The 22,180-nt window shown below is 38.1% G+C and overlaps 1 protein-coding gene across 13 annotated transcripts in view; it reads left to right on the forward strand.

Moving 5' to 3' along the window:
• The window catches only part of ESRRG (estrogen related receptor gamma), a 371,095-nt gene that overhangs the window by 318,037 nt on the left and 30,878 nt on the right, over positions 1-22,180 (forward strand). For all 13 annotated transcript variants that reach the window (XM_041476974.1, XM_041476975.1, XM_041476970.1 and 10 more), the window contains 2 exons: positions 1-111; positions 4,700-4,861. In XM_041476974.1, coding sequence (XP_041332908.1) covers positions 1-111; positions 4,700-4,861 — 273 coding nt within the window. The remainder of the gene's footprint in view (positions 112-4,699; positions 4,862-22,180) is intronic.

Below are 22,180 nucleotides of genomic sequence, written 5' to 3' on the forward strand. Positions count from 1 at the left end.
GTGTGCGCCTAGACCGAGTACGTGGAGGTCGCCAGAAGTACAAGCGCAGAATAGATGCAGAGAACAGCCCATACCTGAACCCTCAGCTAGTTCAGCCAGCAAAAAAGCCATGTGAGTACACCACATACACAGCATTTCTCTCTCAGTACAGGCTATTGACTCCTAGCCCTGTTTGCTAAGCTCCTTCTGGGTTCAACAAGGGTTTGGTCAGAAAATATTACCATGAAGACTATATCGATTTGACTGTTAAAAGGTTTTGTTTTAAATACGCTCATCTTTCTCAAGTGGAGTTGAACAAAGAGTGTTTTTACAGGTGGGAGTGTATAAAAGCATGGTTTATGCAGTGCAAATTTTACATTTACAGGTTATCTTTATTTTCAGTGGTACATAAAATGGTTCATACTGTGATCATTAGCTCATTGAAGCTTCTACTTTCAGATTTCACAAGAAAGTGATTTTTGTAGTTTTCACTAACTAAATGAGTTTGACTGCTCAGCCTCCCAGTGAAAATACATTAAGAGCCTCATTAATTCATACCTATAGATTAATACACTACCTAGTATTAGATTAAAACAGCAATATGCCACACTAATAACAAAGCAGAAAGTGGTAGTTTGGGCTCTAGTACCCTCATGGATTTTTTTTTTTTCTTTGTTTTGTTATGTTTTAATAATGTCCTTGATTGTATCTCTCCAGGCTGAAATTAAGAGAGAAAGAGATGATCATCTCACTGCTAAAATACAAGTCCATCCTCTTTGCGATTAACTAAAAATAGTTAGGGGTTTTGCTTTGCAGCTTATATAAACTCAAGCAGTGACTGTACTAATTCCATGAAGTAAATTTAATAGCATTATAGCTGTAGTGCAAGAGGCTGGTGTATTACCCTGCAATGACACACAGGCTCTGTACCAAGTGTTGTAAACTCTTCCAAATTCAAATGGGAATACACACATGCAGTTGCTCCTGTTGTGGAGGTTAATTTACTCCTAACATGGATAAATAAGCCGGTGAAATAAGGAGGGCAAATTCCTTCTTGTCTCCCATTTGCCTCTGCCCCTAAGCATCTGACGACAGACATGTCAGTTTTAGCCCCTCGAAAATACCTGGCTGGATGGAAAATGGAATCTGTTTCTGATGGTGTTCCCCAGTAGGGGACAGTGCTGTGTACAATACGTTTGAGCATATGGGGATCTGGTGAGCAAATAAACAGTCTTTGAACTGTAAGTGAAAGGGCATTTTAGCTGTGTCAAAGAAAAAACAGCCAGTTTTACATAAAATTAAGGCTTAAGTGAACATATGGCATAGTTTCCTTTTGCCTTTCCAAAAAACATTATGCTGATTATATTCCTTCAATTGTCCAATCTGGCATCTTCTACTCAGCCTCCATAAGCTGTCCCACTGTTCTGTAAATACAATCTAGGGCTGCACTAAGCAGATTTTGCACATTATAATAAAAACTTTCTGATAATACAATAAAATTTAATAAACTCTAATGCTTAATTTCATTAGAGGTTTAGTTTTCCTGGGTGCACAGATTGTCAGTTTTTCATTTACTTGATATTGTCATTGAGTAGAATGTTGATAGCCTAACATACCAAAAAAGCCAAGACCAAACAGACAAAAAAAACCAATCCAGCCCAAAAGCCCCAAGCCCTTAAGATATGAACAGAGGTTAATGCAGTTGTACTGAAATACAAGAATCTCTGTGTAAACCCAAGATTATTACAACGTGGTGCATTACATTACCTATAAGGCAATAACTGCACCGATTTCTGTAAGCTCCAGTTGTCCGAGATAAACTAACCTCCTCATAAATCATTACTCATTATCTGAGTGCTTCCCTTTTTCTTAGCTTGTCGAAGTACAAACAATTTTGTCATAAACATTGTTAAAACTTAATTTTCAAATGCTGGCAGATAAGTGTCCAGACTTGAAACAGTTGAATCGGTTTAGTGTGGAAGTAGCCTGGGAGATTTTCTGGACCCTGACTGATAGTTTGTGTGTAACAAAGGCACAGGAATGAAAATTGGGTTCTATTGATTCTAATTAGGGAAACATTAAATAAGATTTACCTTGAAACAGTGCTCATGGCTATTCAATTTCCTGAGTGATGGAGTTTTCTGAGTACATTCAGAATTTTTCTATGTTCTGTGTTAATGCATGTGCCAATACATGTAGCTTTTTCCCCCTGTAAGGAAGGAGCAGGTGTTTGGAGGATCTTTTCTACACCTACTTCTGGTCTCCGTTGTATTTTCCAGCTTCACCATAGAATTTAATGGCCCAGCCTTCGATTTCATTGGCTGCAAAAATAAAAAGGATTTGAGATTTTGTAAATCCTGAGTCAAAATAGACAATATTCCTAAATCATCTATGGAATGCCTCTGGTGAGAAGCCTCATACACGAATGAAAGTTGTTCTTTGGCCATTTCTTCTGCTGCAGGGGAAAAAACCCCAGAACCTGGGGATGAGAGTGCTTCTTCATTCATTTATCATGGTTTAAAAAACCAAAAAGTAAAAGTCCTCAGCTGCATATGTTTGGATGTTAAGAAACACTTCATTAATTTATCCTCTTTATCTAACCCATTAAAAATATGGGAATTTGGAAAGAAGTAATGTTATCTTTTCTCACTTACATGTTTTCTGTGTGAAATTGAACAGGTTATGAAAAGACTGTTTAAAAATTTAAAAAATAAAAAAGTGCAAAGGCTGTTTGCCAATATAAGTTAAAACTACCATCTGTCATTTGTAAATAAGAATAGAATTCCTCATTAATCAGTTTGATAATCAGTCAACTATTGAGATCAAAACTTGCATCAGTTGGCGTAGTTCCTATAGTTCATATAAAGCATGAATACATTCCCTTGTAATAAAACAAGCTTGATGTGATGGTTTCCAGTTGGCTCTTACACTTATTATATGAAGGATTAACATATATCACAACTTCTGACACACAAATTTGGAATAAGACAAAAATTGCAGAGAAAGTAGATCAGAGTCAAGGAGTCTGTGTCACTAAAGAGCAAAGTATCAGAAATCTGAATCAAGTGAGCATTTTATGGAAATATATAATGGACTAATAGGGATCCTTTATGACACTGATGCCTTGGGTTTTAGCTTTTCAGATTCTGTACTGCTTTAGTGTGCAGTTCTGAGTTTCATATTAAGGAGGGATAGTAAGCTCTCTTCACTAGCTTGGGACCAAGGACAACTGATCCAAATTTCCGGCCCAAGAGCATATACAATATGGACTGAAGAGAGAAAAACCAAAAACCTAAAGCTATAATTGGACAATTAACTCCAGTATGCTAACGGACTAGAACTTACCTCAGGACTGGTTGACCATTTTGGGTCCATCGTGGGCGCAGCCCTGGCTGGGCTCTTGTGCTGCCCAAGATGTATCATTGAGACCTTTTAATAAATACCTACTTTATTCTTTAACTCTGCCTAGCCTGTGTTCTAGGTCAGCCTTGACAAGGCATTAACACTGCTGGGCAAGTCACATCCCACTCAGCTTCCATTGCAGGAGAACAGTGTGGTCTGTCCTGTGACTTAGATGCAGATGGGGAAAATGATACTAATTCTGGCAGCATTCTCTGCACTCAGAAAATACTTGGTGTCTTCTCACAGTGGAATCCCATTTATATCAAGCCTTATAATGTTTTATCTCACTGAAGGGAACAGATTAATGTAAAATCACTAAAGGGTGCCGGTTGAGCTTTAAATTCTGATGGTGCATTTGAGGTCAAAAGATGTACCTACCAGGGAAAGTAAAATGTAAATATATTGGGAAGTGTAATAATGTACCCTGTATTAGGAGGCTTTTCCCATTTTTCAGTTCTGCCTTCTCAGACTAATAAATCAGGCCCCTGTATAGAGATAAAATATTTCCATTGTGCCTTCGCATGTATATAGTGCTCATAGTATGTTTACCCTACTTACAGAATAGCAACACTGGATTGTAAATCCTGTTGGGCTCTTCTCTTTTTTCTTCTCTGCATTTTTCCATATAACTTAATTGATTATTCCAAATAGATGTCACAAGTCAACTGAATAAAAAAGTAAATATTTAACATGTGAATGAAAATGCTATATATATGAAAATAAGCAATGTGTGACTATGATAAAGTATCATTCCATGCACAAAACCAGTTTTCTGTGGTAGAGTTTGCATACTTTCATACTTTGCTTAGTTTTACACTCTTTTTTCTCTTTGATTTTAGCATTTTTTCCTGTTCAGAAATGAGAAGGAGATCATTAATCTGAGTTTGTAGGTAAAGAATGGTAGTTTGGGTCAGTGACAGAAGTTACAGTTTCAGCGATTGACTAATTGCACAATTACCCCTGCCTTTAAGGGGTGGGGTGAGTTGCAGGTAATAAAATGAAGGCAAAACTTTTCTATTTGAACAGTACAAAATGTCCTGTAATGCATTAATCTTTTCCTATAATGTTTGTACTCCAATAATAAACAGGGATCATGTATTTCTATGTTCTATTGAATTTAAGAGTGTGATAAACATTGTTAATGGATCAGATTTGTTTGTGCTGTAACCACTTGTAGGAGGTCATGAAGTTACAATCAGGTGTAATTAGGTTCAGTGTCTTAAGACAAATTTTTGTGCACTTTGAAATCTGAGCCATCTGTTTGAAGTGTAGAATGATGCTGCTGGTGATCTTGTAATGTTCTGGACTGTTTTTACAGATAACAAGATTGTCTCCCATTTGCTGGTGGCTGAACCAGAGAAGATCTATGCTATGCCTGACCCCACTGTTCCAGACAGTGACATCAAAGCACTTACCACTCTTTGTGACCTGGCAGACAGAGAACTGGTGGTGATCATTGGATGGGCTAAGCATATTCCAGGTACATACAGTATTTATTGCAAATAGCTAATGTACAGAAATCGTCACGTGGGTTATTCTGTGCTGGTAAAAAATACAACTTTTTTCTCTCCTTACAATGCATAAAGTTTTCCTACGGCTCCACATGACATCGTTTAGATGGTCATGTGTCTTACCTTGGAAGTAGTAGTGTTGTTGCTGCGAATGTTACTATGTTAATAAGTTTCACATGCTGCTTAGAGAGTTTTTGTTTTTTTTTTTTCATGTATTGCTATTATTAAGATAAACTTCTCTTGCTATCCAGAGCATTAGCCTGGCATAAAGGGTCATACAAGTCCTCTCCTCTGTAGTCATCTGATTCAGCAGTATTTGAATTTAAGTCTGGCTCCTCTGTTAGGCAAATGCACCACTACTGACCACAGGAGGTAAAAAATTCAGTTATATTTTGGCAAGGCACAGAGGAATTGTTCTTTCCATTGATCTAGTGCGAGAACTGAACTGTACCAGCAATTCATTATAAAGAACTGAATTATCCCAAAAAGTCTCCTCTTACAACTTAGTGTTTCCTTGGTCTGCATGGAATAGACTGCAGTCTGTATCACATAAATGCACTGATATTATAAAAGCTGACTGGCAATCTTATTAGCAAGAAAAATGGGGGTCATCAAAAGCAGTTTCTCAGAAGATTAGCAATTCCTTCAGATAACATTTCAGGTGTATTTTTGCCCCTCCCCAGTGCTGAGGTGTTCTTGCTCTGTGAACTAGCAGACAAACTTACAGAAGTCTCCAGGGTTCTCAGTCTATCACCTTTCACAAACGGTAAAGTCACACAAAAAAAGGTCAGCTTTTTCTCTTGTTTTGTTAAGGTATTTTTCTTGTCCAGCAGATGAGTGAGCGTGTTGGTGTGTTTTCATCACCTCATTAGTTTTCTGATTTTGATAGTGGAGCCTTATTAAGCATAAGAGTGGATAACCTTTCATTCCTTAGAGTAATAAGTCATTCTCATTTTAGCTGTGATTTTGGGACACCTTAGTAGTAGAATAAATAATCCAGTCAGTTGTTTGTTTATCAGAGTTAAAGATATTTTATTTGTAGTTTCAAAATAAATTGCAAAGAAATATTCTTGCTGTTTGGTTTTTTCCCCCTTGTTCTTGCCAGTTCTTCTCAGTCATCTTGGATAAATATAAACACAATATATATGCAAACACAATCAAAGAATAATAATAATTTTTACCTTTATGAAGTGGGGTTTTTTTTGTTGTTTTTTTTTTTTTTTTTACTTCAGAGGAAAGACAACGGCCTACAGACTCTAAAATAATCAGTTGAAATTTACTCATTCTCTGTGCCACAAACAGTGTATAAACAAGCTCTTTTATCACAAGCAATGTTTTTCTGGTACAGTTAACTTATTTCTGTCTCCTTAAACTAGTTTGTCTTTATGCTTTGAATGCTACAGTAATTTCTTTAATCAAATTGATGGAAGTCCCTTTCCCAGCCCACACTGAAACCAATTTATTGGTCATGATACGCCGGCTATGTTGCTAACAGTCGTAACGAACTGTCAGGCAATATCGCAGTGCAGCTAATTTGAAGTCATTAGGTGTGCAGCGTTCAGGCAACAATTTGTTACAGTGGTTAGGAACACAGCTGACATTTCTGAATGGCTTTGTTCAGAGCAGTTCTAGATGAGCCCAAGCAAATTGTAAACTAATTTAAACATCACTCTGTATTATAGGAGCTACTTTGTCTTACACTGGTTGCTAATAAAGCACCCCAAATTAAGTCAAAATGAGTTAAGCAGGTGAGTTTGAGTTTCATCTTTGGAAGATACCTACATCACCTTAACCAAAATAGAGTAGCTCTCAAAGAAGTAAGTCATGCTCCATAGCAGTTGCTAGGGAACTTTTGTCAGTCTTATTTGTGAATATGCTGTGTGGCTTGGATTTGGCTGGAGGGATGGGAAGAGCAGAGGGATGAGAATGAGCAGTCTTTAAAACGATGGCTTTGGTTAGTGTGGAAAAGGTATTGGATGCCATAAACTGGCCGTGAAAATTTAAAATCTGAGCCACTCAAGGAGCTTACCTGCCACAAGACAGCATTTTAGTAAAGTAAAGTAAGCTCAAACCACACCTACAGTGGTAAAGCCACCCCAGGTAAGTGTACTTACCTGATTTCATTTTTAAAAAAAGCCCCAGGAAATAAAGACAGTCTTTTTACCTTCAGGTAACAGAGGACAGTGATAAAATCTGTGCTTGTTGTCTGTCATTTGATCACAAAAATCAAAATGCAAAAGGGCTGGACATGCTAAAGGGCTAAAGGGCAAATACAATGAGCTTTTGTAGCTTGGTTTTGAATGTTGGACTGATGAACTTGGACTGGCTACGCTCAGCTGATATCTTTTACAAAACAGCGTCTGGAAGAGCCTGCATTAGTGGTGCCTGTTTGCAAAACTAACAATTGTTACTGTAGGCAGAAGCATAACGGGATGGGGAAAAGGATGAATTAGGAAAGGGGTGAAAATTGCATAAAAGTTCACTGTAGCTTGGCAGACTAAGTAAACCCTTGGTGTAAATCTTGTAGAGTCGATTAATTACACCAGTAGTGAATTTGTGCCTAGCACAGCAAAGCAGCAATCAGCAAATCTTTCTTTACTATAGTGATTTCTTAAGGTTCAGTGTAATTAAAGGCCCTTATATATCAGGTGCTTAATAACTAATAAAGATCTCAACTCTGAAGCATTGCAATGTAAAATTTGTCTTTATGGAGGAAACCAAAGCAATGTTTTTGCTCTTCTGAAAAAAAAGCCTTTTAATAGGATTATCTACAAAAATGTAACAATGCAATATTCATTCTGCCCCAGCCAGCCATTTCCAATTTCAGTCACAGACTAAAAAATGTTTTGAAATTATACAAAGTTCAAGTCCTTTCATAAAATCATTAGTAATTTTGTTGTATTGGAAATATTTCAATAGTTGCTTTTATTGAACAAAAAGTCTATACCAAATACAAAAGGAAGTATTGAAAGAAAAATATATATGGAAAGCCTTTATCAGTAAATAGAATTAGTCTCCTTGCATTTATAAATCAAATAAATGGAAAGTGTGTTGTTATGAAACATGACCATGTCTTATCTGAAGAAGAAAAAGATCACAATGGCATTAGGAAATGCTTGACTTTAGTTAGAGAGGCGTAAGGGCACAAGAACAGATGATGGTGCCCTAATAGCCCTTTTTAAGAATGACAGGGCCCCGCCATTAGCATCCTTTTATATCCTTGGAAATTGCTCATGCCTCGCTTTTATGGTTCCTATCTGCCTGACTCTTTTTTATTTCTCTTTCAATTTCATCCGCGCTCGGATAAGCGCATGCTAACACAATATGATTGAGCTGTAAAATGGAACGCTGTCGCCTCTAATCTCTTTTATGTAGATATGGAGGTACTTCCACACTCCACTTCATTCTCTCTCCATTGTTGGCCTTTTTAGAATGTGTTGCCGAGTAATGGAGGCTCAGTCAAATATTAGAGCTAGGTTTCACAGGGTGTGATAAGAAGATTATCAGGCCAGCAGTCAGATCTATTGTTGTTCTTTGTGTCAGATTAAAATATTCTGATGTACTGTAACTTCGTTAGTAAAATACTGAAGGTGCTTAGGGAGGGAGACTGATGCTGCTTCATCTCCTGCCTGATGAGACAAAACTCCTATTAACTGACGTAAATAAACTGTAAATAATATTACGAAGCCTCTGCAAGACTTATTTTATTTTATTTTATTTTATTTGGGGTTTTTTTTTGTTTTATTTTATTATCTATTTTTGAAATTTTATTTTAGTTATCTTTTAAATATGGAAACCTTTCTTAATTCAGTATTTTCTGGTAGTTGAGTTTCCTACCCTTCACATTGTATTTTGGGGAGTTTCCATTTCATTGGTTGCATTATATTAATTAAACTTTCACTGTATAGGGTGGTTTTCTGCTGATACCTACTCACAGTACCAGTTCAGTTTTGGCTGGATTTTTGTAACTCTGTCATTGACATTCACCAAAGTATGCAACATTTTTTCTTATTAAGTGGAGGCAGTGAGCATTAAACTCTTAAAAATGTGCATAACAGGAAGCTAAAGAAAAAATGTTCTCTACAAAATTTGCATGCATGAAAAAACATCAACCAGACCATAGAAATCAACTTTTTGCACTTAAGATGAAAAATTTGTTTGGAAACAGTAAATCAGACTAATACATCAAAAATAACTAGTTACATTATTTAGTAAAATAAGCCTGCTTGTCTTCAGCTATTGTCCCTGTTTTGTTAGCAGTAACAGTGTTCAAGGAAGGGAATAGTTAGAAATTGATACTGCTGCTAGTGCTAGTATTAAAAAAAAAAAAAAAAAAAAAAAAAAAAGGCATGATTTTGATGTAACACATACAAGGATGTTTTGAATATTTTGGTGTTAATGTTTTATGAAACATTGTTGTTCCAGCATACTCTTTGTAGAGGACAATATTAAGCTTTTCTTTCCAAAGCAGCTCTCAGGGATGTAGTTTGACATTATAATATTGAACAAGAACATGATTTGCTGCAAAGTTGTTGTTTCTAAAACGCCCTTTTCTCACCATGTGTTTCAGAAATACCACCCCATGTAGGTGAAAGCTGACCACAGTCACTTGTGTGGATTGTTGTTGGGGCAGCCCATAGAGAATCTCAGCTCTGCAAGGGGGACAGGTCTTGCTTGTGCTTTATGTCTGTGCCGTGCTGCCTGCCACTGTAAAATCTGTTTTTTGAGCTCAGCCTTCCCTAGTCCTTGTGCTGCTACCTGGATTTAGGGCATTTCAGACGCAGCCCTGCAGCTTCTGAGAGCACCCCATCACAGGGTGCCTGTCCTTCCACAGACAGCTGGGCATGTAAATGTGGTGTTCACTGTTCATGTGACATGGAATGGAGGATGAGTTGTGAGGTGCTAAGAGGTTGGCAGGAATAATAACTTGAGCCTCCTGGGGAATCAGGACATCCTGCCCTTTCTCAAAGTGCTAACTGGGACACTTTATCAAAAGCCTGGTATCTGCCCTTCTTTTAACTCCTTCTACAAACATGCTTTAAGTACAGAAACCAGACCTGCTCTTCCTGCAAAGGAAATGTTCCTGAACTCACAACTAGTGTGACGTGTGATCTAAGGCAGGCCATTCCCTGGGCCTTGAAGGTAGAGATTTCAGCCAAGAGGTTTCTCAAGAACGAATTACTTCCTTGACCTCTGGCACTGAATTGTACAATATGGGAAATCAGCAATTGGCTGCCAGTTTTATTTTTGACCATTAGTGTGGATGGACCACCCAGCACTGCCAGGGTTTAGATCACCATGTTGATTCAGGTTTCTCTAAGCAGAACGGGAAAGCAGTGTGCCTAAAATGCCAGCAGTTCAACTATCCTGGTATTTGAAGTGCTGGGAATGGTGGCAGTTTTTAGTTTTTCATATTTTGAAAACAGTGTCACAGAAACGGGTTATGTGATCTTGCAAGGTAGGGAGGAAAAGGTAGGATGATGCATGAATAAACATGTCCACAAGTCTCCTAGCATTTTCAAAACAAAACAAGGGTCTGTCTGTATTGTGCAAAACATAATAACCAAATGATCTGTTCAGGTTTTTAAAAATTTTCAACATACCCAGCTGAGATACAGTGTTGGGCTATTCTTGATGAATATGTTGCTGAAGTCAGTGGCAAAATTCCAGCAGATTTCAGTACAAAAGAGTGGTAGGCTTTGTGTACAACTAGGGATGCACACACTCTATGTGTGTCTGCTAGTTCCAGTTCAGAACTGAGACAGCACTGGAGAGGTGAGAAGGTTTCTAATAATGCTAGACATAGATGTCCTGGGGTAAAAAAAGCACTTTAGTTTCCAGGTTAGTCACTTCTGGCATTTTTTACTTGCATTAAATTAACTGAGGTGGAAAAAAATAATCTCAAACATATAAACATCTCATCACCTGCAAATTATACATAAATATAAAATAAATGTGCAGTAAAACTCAAAGGCACCTGAAACTCTTGCTAGTTATGACTTCAAAATCTGTACCTCTTCTTGGAAAAGCTTATTTAAGAGTAATCATCACCAAAAGCATAATAAAGTCAAAAAATTGAAGTAACAGGTAACAAAGAAACTTGGCTCAAATATTTTCTTTTAACATTGTGAGGGGTTTTAGGGAAAAAAATCCCTTCTTTAAAATGCTCTTCTCTCAAGATCAGAATTAAACAGTGACTTTGTGTCTCTATTAAGTTCACTTGCTTTTTCCTTCAGAGTGACTGTCTCCTTTTCTTGTTTGTTGCCTTTTTTATTCTCCCTCCACCCATGCCCCCAACATTCACACTACATTGTCTGGCTGTTGCACTTTTTTTTTTTTCCCAGTGTCCCCCTTTATCTGCCTCAACCAATCTCCAAATGAATGCATGTCTATCATGGCCTTAGCTTTGACACTCTGGATATATTGATTAATAGTTGCCCTAAGCTCCTTTTAGCAAATCAAATTTTCACTTTTAGCAAGGATTTCGCCTCTGATTTATTCAGCAAAGTGAAATGCACTAAATTGACTTTGACATTCAGGGAAAATGGCTGAAAAACAAAGAGGGGAGGAAAGAGATATAAATTGTGTGGCAGCTGGAGACTTCAAGCATAAAAGAGGCCGTTTTCTATAGAATATCACTGGTTAATTTAGAAACATGCATTTAAACAGGAGTATAAATTATTTTCTTAAAATTAGATGTTTTTTTAGACTGAGGGTTTGGGATATAGTAAGGTTTACTTAGCAAAATGCAACATATTCAACCCAAATTCATCACTTGCTAATCATGGCGCAAGTGTGGGACCCACTTTTGTTGCCACTAATAATTATTATGTTAAACGAGAGACAAGGAGGTTTCTGAGTAGTTTTATAATGAGGTGCTAAATTGGTAAATATCTTCCTACCATTGCATTATTTTGTTCACTCCTGTGGCCCTTTAAAAATAAGAAATGATTAATAAAAAGAGAGCAAATCAACAGTAATGAATGCCAGTGCTTTTCATTTTCTTTCTATAAACAAAAATGGCTAGTTTCTGAGTCTTAAATGCAAAAGTACAAAATTATATAGCAGCCATTTGCTGTTATTCTTCCAGCAAAATCAAGAGTGTTGTATTACCCTGGGTGTCTTGCAGACTGAGTTAGAGACGTTGTATGCTCACAGATGTTGCATGACTTAAGTACCGGGAGGCTGAAAATGCCCCCTTTCATATTTGCAAGTGTTCAAGTGCACTGCTAAATGGAATAAAAGAGAGGGGGAAAGAAGGAGAAAAATTATTGTTCTGTTCCATTAGCAGATCTGGGTGTTTTTGAGGGGGGTGTACAAATATGCAAACTAAAACTGCAGGAAATGGTTTGAGCTTGTTCCGTGATCAGATTCTCCAGCAAAAATTAAAAAGAAATACAGATGGTAGTTTGCTCAGTTAATCCGTAGAGACAGACCAGGAGCCTTTGGTGGGATCACTTGTCATGGGTGTACAAGTCAAAGGTGCTGTGCCAGCCTCTGTTGTTCAAGGATCTGGCCCTGAAGGGATAAATCCCCATCAGTAGTCAGTGTATCAGTGGGAGCTGAGAGTTTCGTTTGTCCCCTGTGTGAACTCACCACCTCAGGACTCTGCAGTATATGCAGAATCAAGGTTTAAGCAAGTATTTCCACTCAGGGGACAACAATACTCACCTTTGTACCCACTTCTTGTGTAACAAACGGGTTTACTAGATTAGGTCTGTGTAAATTGCAGATGACTCAGTAGCAGTTTTCCTTCTTCTGAGCCAACAAGGAATTAATCTTATTACCAGAGGGTAAGAGGTCTAAACGTATCTTAACCTTTTTAATTTTAATGTAATCTCCCTTTTTTTTTTTTTTTTTTTTTTTTTTTTTTTTGTAAGCAAGCTGGATGTGAGGCTTCAATAATAATGGCCTTTTGCAAGTGGAGCACACATCCAGAGTACCATACCTGAGATAGCCAGGCATATTAGCCACCCCCCATAATTTAGCTCAACTTTATTAAAAGACCACTAGTTAAGAGTACACTGAATTAAAGAATTGAAACTTCTGAAATAGTCTTTGAGGGGGTGTCCTTTCCCAAACTTCCCCAAACTGTACGGTTCATACCTCAAGGGTGGCCAGCTTCTTACAAGTAGTGCATGGCTGCAAGGTAGGAAGATGCCGTGCTCAGAAACACAAGAAGAAAGTTAGAACAAATCTTGACATTATTCCTGAAGTGAGGAATTTGCAGAAGAGGCAAATGCAGCAGAACTGAGCCTGTCATTCATGTTCACTAAGTATCACTTCTGTATTTACAGGACTCCTTTCCTCTAAAAAAATAAAGGTTTTTTTCAACCAGGTTCACTGTTTAAAGAAGATCCAAACAAAGAGTGGTTTTTTCAGTTTTAAAATTCCTGAAGGCTTTGTTGGAGATAAGATCAATTTTATATGTCATTTAAATTGGCCTCTGAAAGGATCATAGCAGACACTAAGAACGCAGAAGTAAACTTAGAGCAACATAGCTCTCTCATGGTAACAATTTAGGCTGTTTTAAACTAAACATTTGACTTGAGTCATCTGACTAAGCCTCCAACAAAAATACATTTACTTTGTTCTGGGTGGAGAAGAAAAGGGCACCTTCTCAGTCATACATGTTGACACTGTAAATCCAGGATGGGAGGACGGAGCGGGGAAAGAGCCAGTTGTTTAGATTGGATTTAGAGCAGACAGGTCTCCACCTGTATGACTGGGTCAGAGACACAGGATGGTCTAGTTTCCTAAAGTCAGCTGAGACCAGTTAAATACTATAATTCTAAGAATGCCTCTACTTTCTCTTGGATAAGTTCAGCTTCACACCTGCTTAACCTACATTAGAATAGGATTAATTACCTGAATTGCAATGCCCCCTTAGCCAGTCAGCACGTTTCTGGCAGGACACATGGTGACCTGGGTCTGGTTATATATAGTGTATGGATAACAGGGGAGCACCTGGATTGTAATGGCAGGGCTCAGTCCAGCCTGATACAAGAATCAGCAGTTTTTAAAAAATGAGTCGGCAGTAATTGCCTTCTGCAGCAGCTGGATCATACAAGGGCTTTATGAACTCATGTCTTCATTGGTAGTAAGCTTTTTTTGTTGGCAATGCTCAATTTATGCACCCACATATAAATATATAGGCGTGTATATGTGTGCAGAAAGAATCCCAAGAAGCACAGAATCCAAAGAGTGCAGGTACTGCATGCCACTGTGCTTAATTACTTAGATGGAACAGTTACTTGACTATAACTTTTGACTCGGTGTTCAGTGTTACTTTAATTCATCATCCCCAAGTTTAATACTGCATAACAGGCAGTATTAAAATATTTTGGTGATTCTTCATGCAAGAAAACACCTTCCTTTCATTTGAAAACGTTCTGGAAAGTTCTCTGAGAATATGTTGGTTTCGCCAAGATATTTTCCACACCAAACTCTTGAGTCACGTATTATAGACTAGTGGAAATTTCACAGCATTTGACCCTTCTCCCCAATATGTTTTCATCTGCCGTGTTGTGCACCATCAGTTTCAATCAGCTGCATTAACAGCTGACGTGAAATCAAACACCGAAATGAGACAAAACTATGCTTGCAGAAGGCTCCCTCCAAGTTCAGTGGAAGTGGTGCTTGCAGTCAAGTCAGCTTGCTTAGCAAGTCCTGACATGTTATGCATGAGAACACTGGAGCAAAGAGTTGTGGTGAGGGTGGAGAAGAGGCGGGGGCCAATCTGCAGTTTTCGTGCATCCAGCTGTTGGAGAGATTAAGGGGGAACAGTTTAGCTGATAATGACTGCTGCTTATACATTTGTTCAAGGAAGTTGCACTTCTGGCATAAATATATCACGACACTGCCAGGCTGCAGGGTGTATTTTTAGCCAGAGATTTCTTCTGGCTATGCATAAGCATCATGCCTGCCCTGCTGAACAGGCATTAGGCTCCAAACTTGGTAAGATTCAAGCTATATCTGGTAACATATAAAACTTTCTGTGACCCTTGTGTCTCTCATTAATTAACTCTGCTTGCAGTGAGAAGATTTTCAGAGTCCATCCCCATATTAGTCTCTTGTAGAAAGCCATTCTACTCTGTGATCTGTCCTTCACTTTACTACTTCAAAGTTTCCCAGAGATGAAGTTAACTGTTGGGTGGATTCAGGAGCAGGTTATTTAGTGTCAGTGAATCTTCAGCTACAGATATAACATGCAAAATGCATTGTGAATTCCAGATTATCTTCATTTAGTGAGATTATAGCAGTAAATTTTGAAGAGTTTCTTTGTGTTTCGAGTTACTTGAATGTTTTCTGGACCCTGTCAATGAATTGTGCTGAATACTTTGCTGAATATCTTAAACCCAAGTTTGGAGTTTGCAGGATTGTGCCTTGCACATCAGTGGTGGTGAGTAATTTGCTGTGTTTTATAATCCTCATACATGAAGCACACCATGGGGTTTGTAATCAAGAGACCACTGGGAAACAGGGTGCCCCAGAGAGGCAGTGCAGGTAGGACTGGGGACAAGCTGTGCACCTCCTGTGCAGGGTTATTCCTGCTTCCTCTGTACCATAAACCTACAGAGGGCAGTGTCTGACAAGAGGCTTAGGTGGGCATTTCAGGAGATACAGTGAAGAAAACAGGCTGTTGACAAGGAACATTTGCATGTTCATAACCAGCAGCATCATAATCAGCCGGCATCAATGACAATCATAAAATATTTCAGAGAACCTTCTAGGAGGAAGAAAAAAATACAACTAAACCAGCTTGCAACAGGGTGATGGGAACATGGGCTGCCATGGGTCTCCTGAGTTCCAGTGCTGCGGCCAACACAGATGAACTCCTATTTGCCATTGATGGCTGCATGGACAAGTGTACTGTCTCCGTGGTAGAAAGTGGTAGCTATTTATATACTGAATGGCAATACTAAACAATTTAGGAGAGGCAGTGAAGTGTGTCCTATCCAATTAAAAATGCAGTGAGAATTTTAGGTAGGCAAAATGCAATTATTTAATTGGAATTTGACCAGGATGCTTTTCCTCTGTTAAAATAAGTATAAATTACGTGAGCTATAAAACTTTAAATTATGAAAATATTTTGAGGTCTTTGAGCATGGTAATTGGAGCTATATATTCAACTTTGTTTTTAACCTGACACTTCATAATGGCTGTTCCCTAAAGCAAGTTTTTTTTACATTATCGAATATCCCTTAATGAAGCAAATCAGCAGTCAGTCTGGAAAATATTGAAGTAGTACAATCACATTTACACAAGCACTTCCATTGTGCAGTGTTCTCTATATTCCCAAATATATGTAGGATCACTTCCTCAGCTGTCACCATTCATGATCGAACCTCCTTCTTTAGTAAAGCTTTATATGAAAATCCATTTAGGCCAATAGAAAGCCTTGCCTTGATTTCACTGCTTTGGATCAATCCCTAAATATGCAGGTCACAATCTGTAACCTGTATGGACCTCAGAGCTTTATTATTTGCCTTCTGCTTGAATTACCACTTTTGTGTAAATGGTTGGGGACTTTGTGCAACTCCTTGCACAAAGCTTTTTTTTTCTTTTAATACTTGTTTTTATTATTATTAATGAGAAAGAGAATCCTACTGTGGAGAATTAGGGTCATTTACTTCAAGCTGCATAAGAGTCTGCTCTTATCTAGAACCATATTTCAGTGCTTACAGGAACATCAGTATCTGGCCAGAATGATAGAATGTTTGCTGTGACAGAAACCCTGCATTTAGTAGTTGGAATAATTTTAAAACAGCATCCAGCATACCCCTGGAAATAGGTTCTCTGATGCTGTGGCCACAGTCAGTGATTCCAGTTGCTTGAATCATGTTGTCCAAAATACATTCTCCAGTTAGCTTCCTATCAGGTTGAGGAATTCCGGGTATTTATTCTGTAAATTTTGTGCTTGTGGTGATTGTTTTCCTGGGGTTCCCTGAATTAGAACCACTTTTCTTTTTTTTACACTCCCTGCCCCCCCCCCCCCAATTTAGTAAAGGGGGTTTTTTTTTTGCAATAGAGTTTTGCTGTTTGGGTTTTTGCTTGCTGCTTTTTAATAACTGAAGGCACCATGAGTCCTCTTCTGGTACTCCTATTGACACATTTGTGCAGTGCTGAGGTACAGGCTCCATGTTATATCCATACTTGGCTCGTTATCCTCTTATCAAGCTCTTTGCATCCCTTTGTTTATTTGAGGAGACAGGAAGACTGTGTGAAGGCTGCTTAGTCAGGGATATCAGCGTTGTTGGCAGGGGAGTGATTGCCAGTTGAAAAACAAGGCATTATTGCTCATTTTTTCCCTCTTATTAGTTTGATTACATTTGCAAATCAAATCAATCCATCAGACATGATCAGGCCTCGTCCGCATTTTAAGGAATAGTAATCTCCGTCTAATAAGATGCAAATGTGTCACATCGGTAAGTAACCAATAAATCATCGTCTTGTCTTTGGCAATCATTAAATATCAGAACCAACAGTCAATTTTTAGTATTTTCAATTTGCGATATGCCGCTGGAATATAAAGATAGATGGACGTAATTACACAAACCAAACACTATTTCAGTTCATTCCAGACAGCAAATTTAGTGGAAGGTATAACTGGCTTGTCATCACACTACATTATTCCTGGCGGTTCATGCAAAGTTCACAGACAAGCTTCAAATGGACATTGCTTTTTTTACTCTCCTTAACAACATTCCCACTACCACCACCAAACTTCAATAAATGACTTGAAATGCTGTAGGACATCACTTCCATCAGTGCACAAAAAGACACAGAAAGAGAAACATTGCCCCTTTTCTTAGTTGCGGGCACCTTGTGCATGTGTAAGACTGAAGGCCAGAAGTTTCCTAATACTTCTTTCTCTCTCTTTCTCTTCCTTTGTTTTTAGACATTTTAATCTGAAATTTCAGTATTTCCTCAGAAAAACTTTTCACAATTTTTTCAAGTTACCTCAGGTTTAGTAATTACAAAACAAGCAAAGACAGGGAGAAGGATTGGCACACCAGCTTCCCTCCCTCTCTCTTCTCATTCCCATCTTTTAGAGGAGTGAAAATTCAAATTGTTTTTCTTATCCTTTTTTTTTTTTCAATTGATTTCGGATTTGGGAAAATTGATTGTCTCGTGTGCATCCCAGGCATTAATTGATACATTTATTGTCTGCTTTGCGATGTCTTGCTTTCCATTAATGACTCTATCTGTGTACAACAATTTACATGCTTTTCACGAAAAAAAGAGGCATAAGATTACACCCTGGCAGCAGGAGTGGCAAAATAAAGCAAAGCCTCATCTTAAGCAGCATAGCTTTTGCCTGGATATTTTTGACTGATTTATTGTTGTAGGGTGCAGGCCCTAAAATTGCATACCTGCAGGGAGACTTCTAATTTCAACAGGAATTTGGGCCTGTTGAAGATTGTATTATTGGTCCTTCTTACAGTGCTGAGTGACATGAGAGAGAGGGAGAGAGAAAGAGAGCGCAAAATACTGTCTCTCTGCTCCGACACAAGCGGCTGTGCGGAAATAAGAAAAGAGGATTTTGTAGGCTTGTTCTGACTTAATGTAGGTTTCCAGCACACCAAAGCCAGACAGTGAGCTTATTGTGCTTGACCTTAAGAAACTTCTTGCCATGAGCTGTGTGCCCTGGGTGGACCTGCTGCTGCAGCATCCTGTTAGTTGTGTTTATTTCAACTAACTTGCTTTGGGAAGCTGAACTTCAGGTGCTTTGGAGTGATTTGTGGAGAGATCCTTTAATCCCCTCTGTGAGAAGATAGTTTTCACAGTAGCAGTTTGATTTGATTTGGTAAATGAATTAAATGGAAATTAGTGAAGAGGCTTTCTAGTGAGCACACCTGCTTGCTTTGGGTTCCCCATCATGTTGAGCAAAGGAGTGGGGAGAGAGGTTGTAAAAACAGGAACATGTAAGTCCTGGGTAGACACTGCATGTTACTCATTGGTGTCAAAACTCATGTTCTTTGGTGAGGTGAAATTGCAAAGAAATACTTGTAAGCTGCAGTGTTGATTCCACATGCCAGAGATTTAAACTTAAAATGTACCATCAATTAACAAATATTTCTTGTTATTTTGAAAAAAATATATTATTAGCTGTGTCTATCAATTTTTATCCTCAAACTGGTGTCAATCTTTAGCAGCTTTGTTAAAACTAGTGGTTTATGCCAGATCTAAATGAAGCAACTAAGTAATTGTAGCTTTAGTCTCAACAAAGTTTGAGCTTCCTGGCATTTTACATGAATGTATTCCTGGACATTCCGTACCTAAGTTGCTAGACTGATGCTACCAAATTGTCTTGCAAAAGTCTCTCATTTTTGTAGCCTCCAGAGAAGGAGGAAAAGCTGCACACAGAGGTAATGTGCCTAAGAAGCTCAGCACCAGAACCTTATGTTCTGTCTAACCATTTTACATACTACCATGGTATGTTTAATTTGCTTCTTCATCAAACCAATAATGGGTCTAATTGAAAAAACTGGCAGAACTACAGTTCTACAGTTCAGCCTTACTACCAGTGTGAGTGTTTTCAGGAAATCAGAGATGTTGCACAGCTACACAAGTGACACCTGTGTTAGTGCTGCACCTTTGCTACCAATGTGTAGAGAAACAAACATTACTCAGGTGCAGCACCTGTACCAATTGATCACTATGCTATCCGAATTAATCACCTGGCGTTCAGCTTGGAGAATAAAATTTACATCTTAATGTGTGACACTTATTCCAGCATGCACTACTAAAAATTGTACTATTCACTCCTGTTGGAAAGTGTGCATCGATTTTTGTAGGCTTGGCAGGTCTTGTTCTTAATATTAATTCCCAAATATTTGAGGTAGGTGCTACATCCTTTCAAATAGAAACTTAAACAGGACTGTGTAATAAAATGCATTGTGGTTCTGGAGTTGCATGTCTCATATCCTGGCCTCACTCTCACAAGAAAAAGGGATTTTTGAGGATATTTAGTGCTTTGCAGAAAATAACCCATGTGAGGAGAAATAAATAAGTAAAGTTTGGCAGTGTTACAAGATTGGATGGCCCAGCAATGGTGCAGGTGCATTGGCTGACAGTGTGGAGGAGCTTGTGTGAGAACAGAACAAACTCCTACTGACAGGAGTGTTCAGTTACGCAAAGTCTGGTCAGCATCCGTGGGGCTGGCAGAAAGATCCAGGCCAGGTGCACCAACTGCAAGATGAGGATTCCAAAACACTAATTTTAAAAGGAAGAAATGTGGATTTCAAGTTTATGTTTTGTATAATTGCAGAGCTAGTGGGGTTTTGAAATATGGCAAAGCCTTAGTCATTAGCATAGGGTAATCACCTTTGCTGTTTAAAGAAAAATAATAACAATAGAAAATGTATTGTACATTGACACATGGAAATATAATGCTTTTCAGAGAAATTTTGTGGGGATTTTTTATTATGTGGCTAATTACATATTTACATGTAATGGCACTAGCAGAGCCATTACAGTCCATTGGGTAAACAATATGCATTTAAAAAACCATTTATAAATATGTATTTATTTGATGGACCAGAACGGGGTTTTGAAGTCATTCTCATCCACTGAGTAAATAATATATGGATTGCTTTTAAAAATAAATATGTATTTCTCCAATAGACATTCCAGGCAATTGGGTAAATAATATGCATTTTTCATATATTAAAAAAATACGTACAAATGTATAGAAATCTGACCTAAATCTGTATCTTACTGAGCAAAATTACTCGAAAGGTGTCAGGCTTAGCTTTGAAATTTCTGTTGAGAATTGTCAGTTTGTATCACAGCTCAGAGTTAATTAAATGTATTTTATGCTTTTTCATACATACGGTATAATATCAATGTCTGTTTACAGTTTTACAGCACTGGTGCACTTGACTCTCTCACTCAGTGCTGTAAAGTCAGAGCTACATGGTCAAGGTTTTTACGAGTTTTACTTTGTGTTCATCCTCATGCAATGCCAGACACATTCATTTTGTGGGCATAGTCCTGCATCCATAGAAATACATGGGGGAAAACGGTCACCTTAGTAGGAGCCATTTCAGACTCTCTTGTATTGCTCAGTTTTAGCCAAGAAAAGGGCTACAAAATATATTCAACATTTCTGAAAAGTATACATAGGGGATAAAGGGATAAACTGGCTAAACTACTTAGAAAAGGGGCTTCACATTTTATCATACTTTGCCCATTAGCCAACAGTGAGCAATAGACCAAAAGAGCATGTAGAGGAAGTGTTAAAGTTGAGCTCCATCATTTTCTAAATATTTTAGCCAGTTTATCTCTTCATATATTTCACATATTTTACAAAAGTGCTGAATATACTTTGTAGACCTTTTTTTGTTAAAATATTTGCTGTTGTTTTCAGACATTAAATGAATAAAACAGCATAACAGCCCTGTTAATTTATTTTCATATATTGTATCTGTAGTTTGCACAGAAAGATTGTGAGAAAGAGAAGGACTTTGTGACTCCAGCAGAATTACAGAGACAGTGGAAGATTTGCGAGGCCAAATTCTTCCTCATATTTTCCTGTATAAATGTACCTTGTGCTACATCTGTGCTTCTGACATCATCTATGATACAGTCCTGAAAACTGCTGATGTTAGTAAGTTAGTTAGCTCTTTGACGGGGTGTATTTGGCAATTGCCAGGTATAAATGACTTGTGCCCTGTGCAGTCAGGATAGCTAAGTGGGGTTTTGACAGAATAGATGAGAGAATTCTCACCCCTTTCCTTCTCAGATCACTGATAGGGCACTTAACATCCATAAGGGAAACCACGGTAAATGTCTGGTGACCATAAAGAATGATCAGCAAGAAACAGACATTTGAAAGCAGATATCTGGGTCAAGGAGAAAGCCAAAGAAACAAGAGATGATCCAGCAGTATTGACAAGCGAAAATTTTGATTTAGACCTCTCAAATGGCACATCCTCACAAAACACAACTCTCCTTTCTGTGTAATCTCTAAAATTACTGACGAATTTGTCCAAACGCCTGATAGTAAAGCCAATTTGAGGTATTTGGGCCCATCAGAACACTTGGTGGGTGCAAAAATGTAGAAATAGGGTAAGGATTGCAAAATGAAACCCAACTCTAAGCTTTTTGAGAGCATGGAGAGCTGCATGGTAAACAAAAAAAAAGTGTAGGTAAATTAGTGTGGACCAATTAAGGAGAGGGCATTGCTGGTGGCACTATAAATTGATATACTGGTGCCCAGAAGGAGTAAGAGTGTCTGATAGCAGAAGAATGCAAAAAGGAAGGCTGAAAGCAACAGTGAG

Source organism: Pyrgilauda ruficollis, unplaced genomic scaffold, assembly GCF_017590135.1.
Source record: "Pyrgilauda ruficollis isolate IOZ18807 unplaced genomic scaffold, ASM1759013v1 scaffold4, whole genome shotgun sequence".
Lineage (NCBI taxonomy): Eukaryota > Metazoa > Chordata > Aves > Passeriformes > Passeridae > Pyrgilauda > Pyrgilauda ruficollis.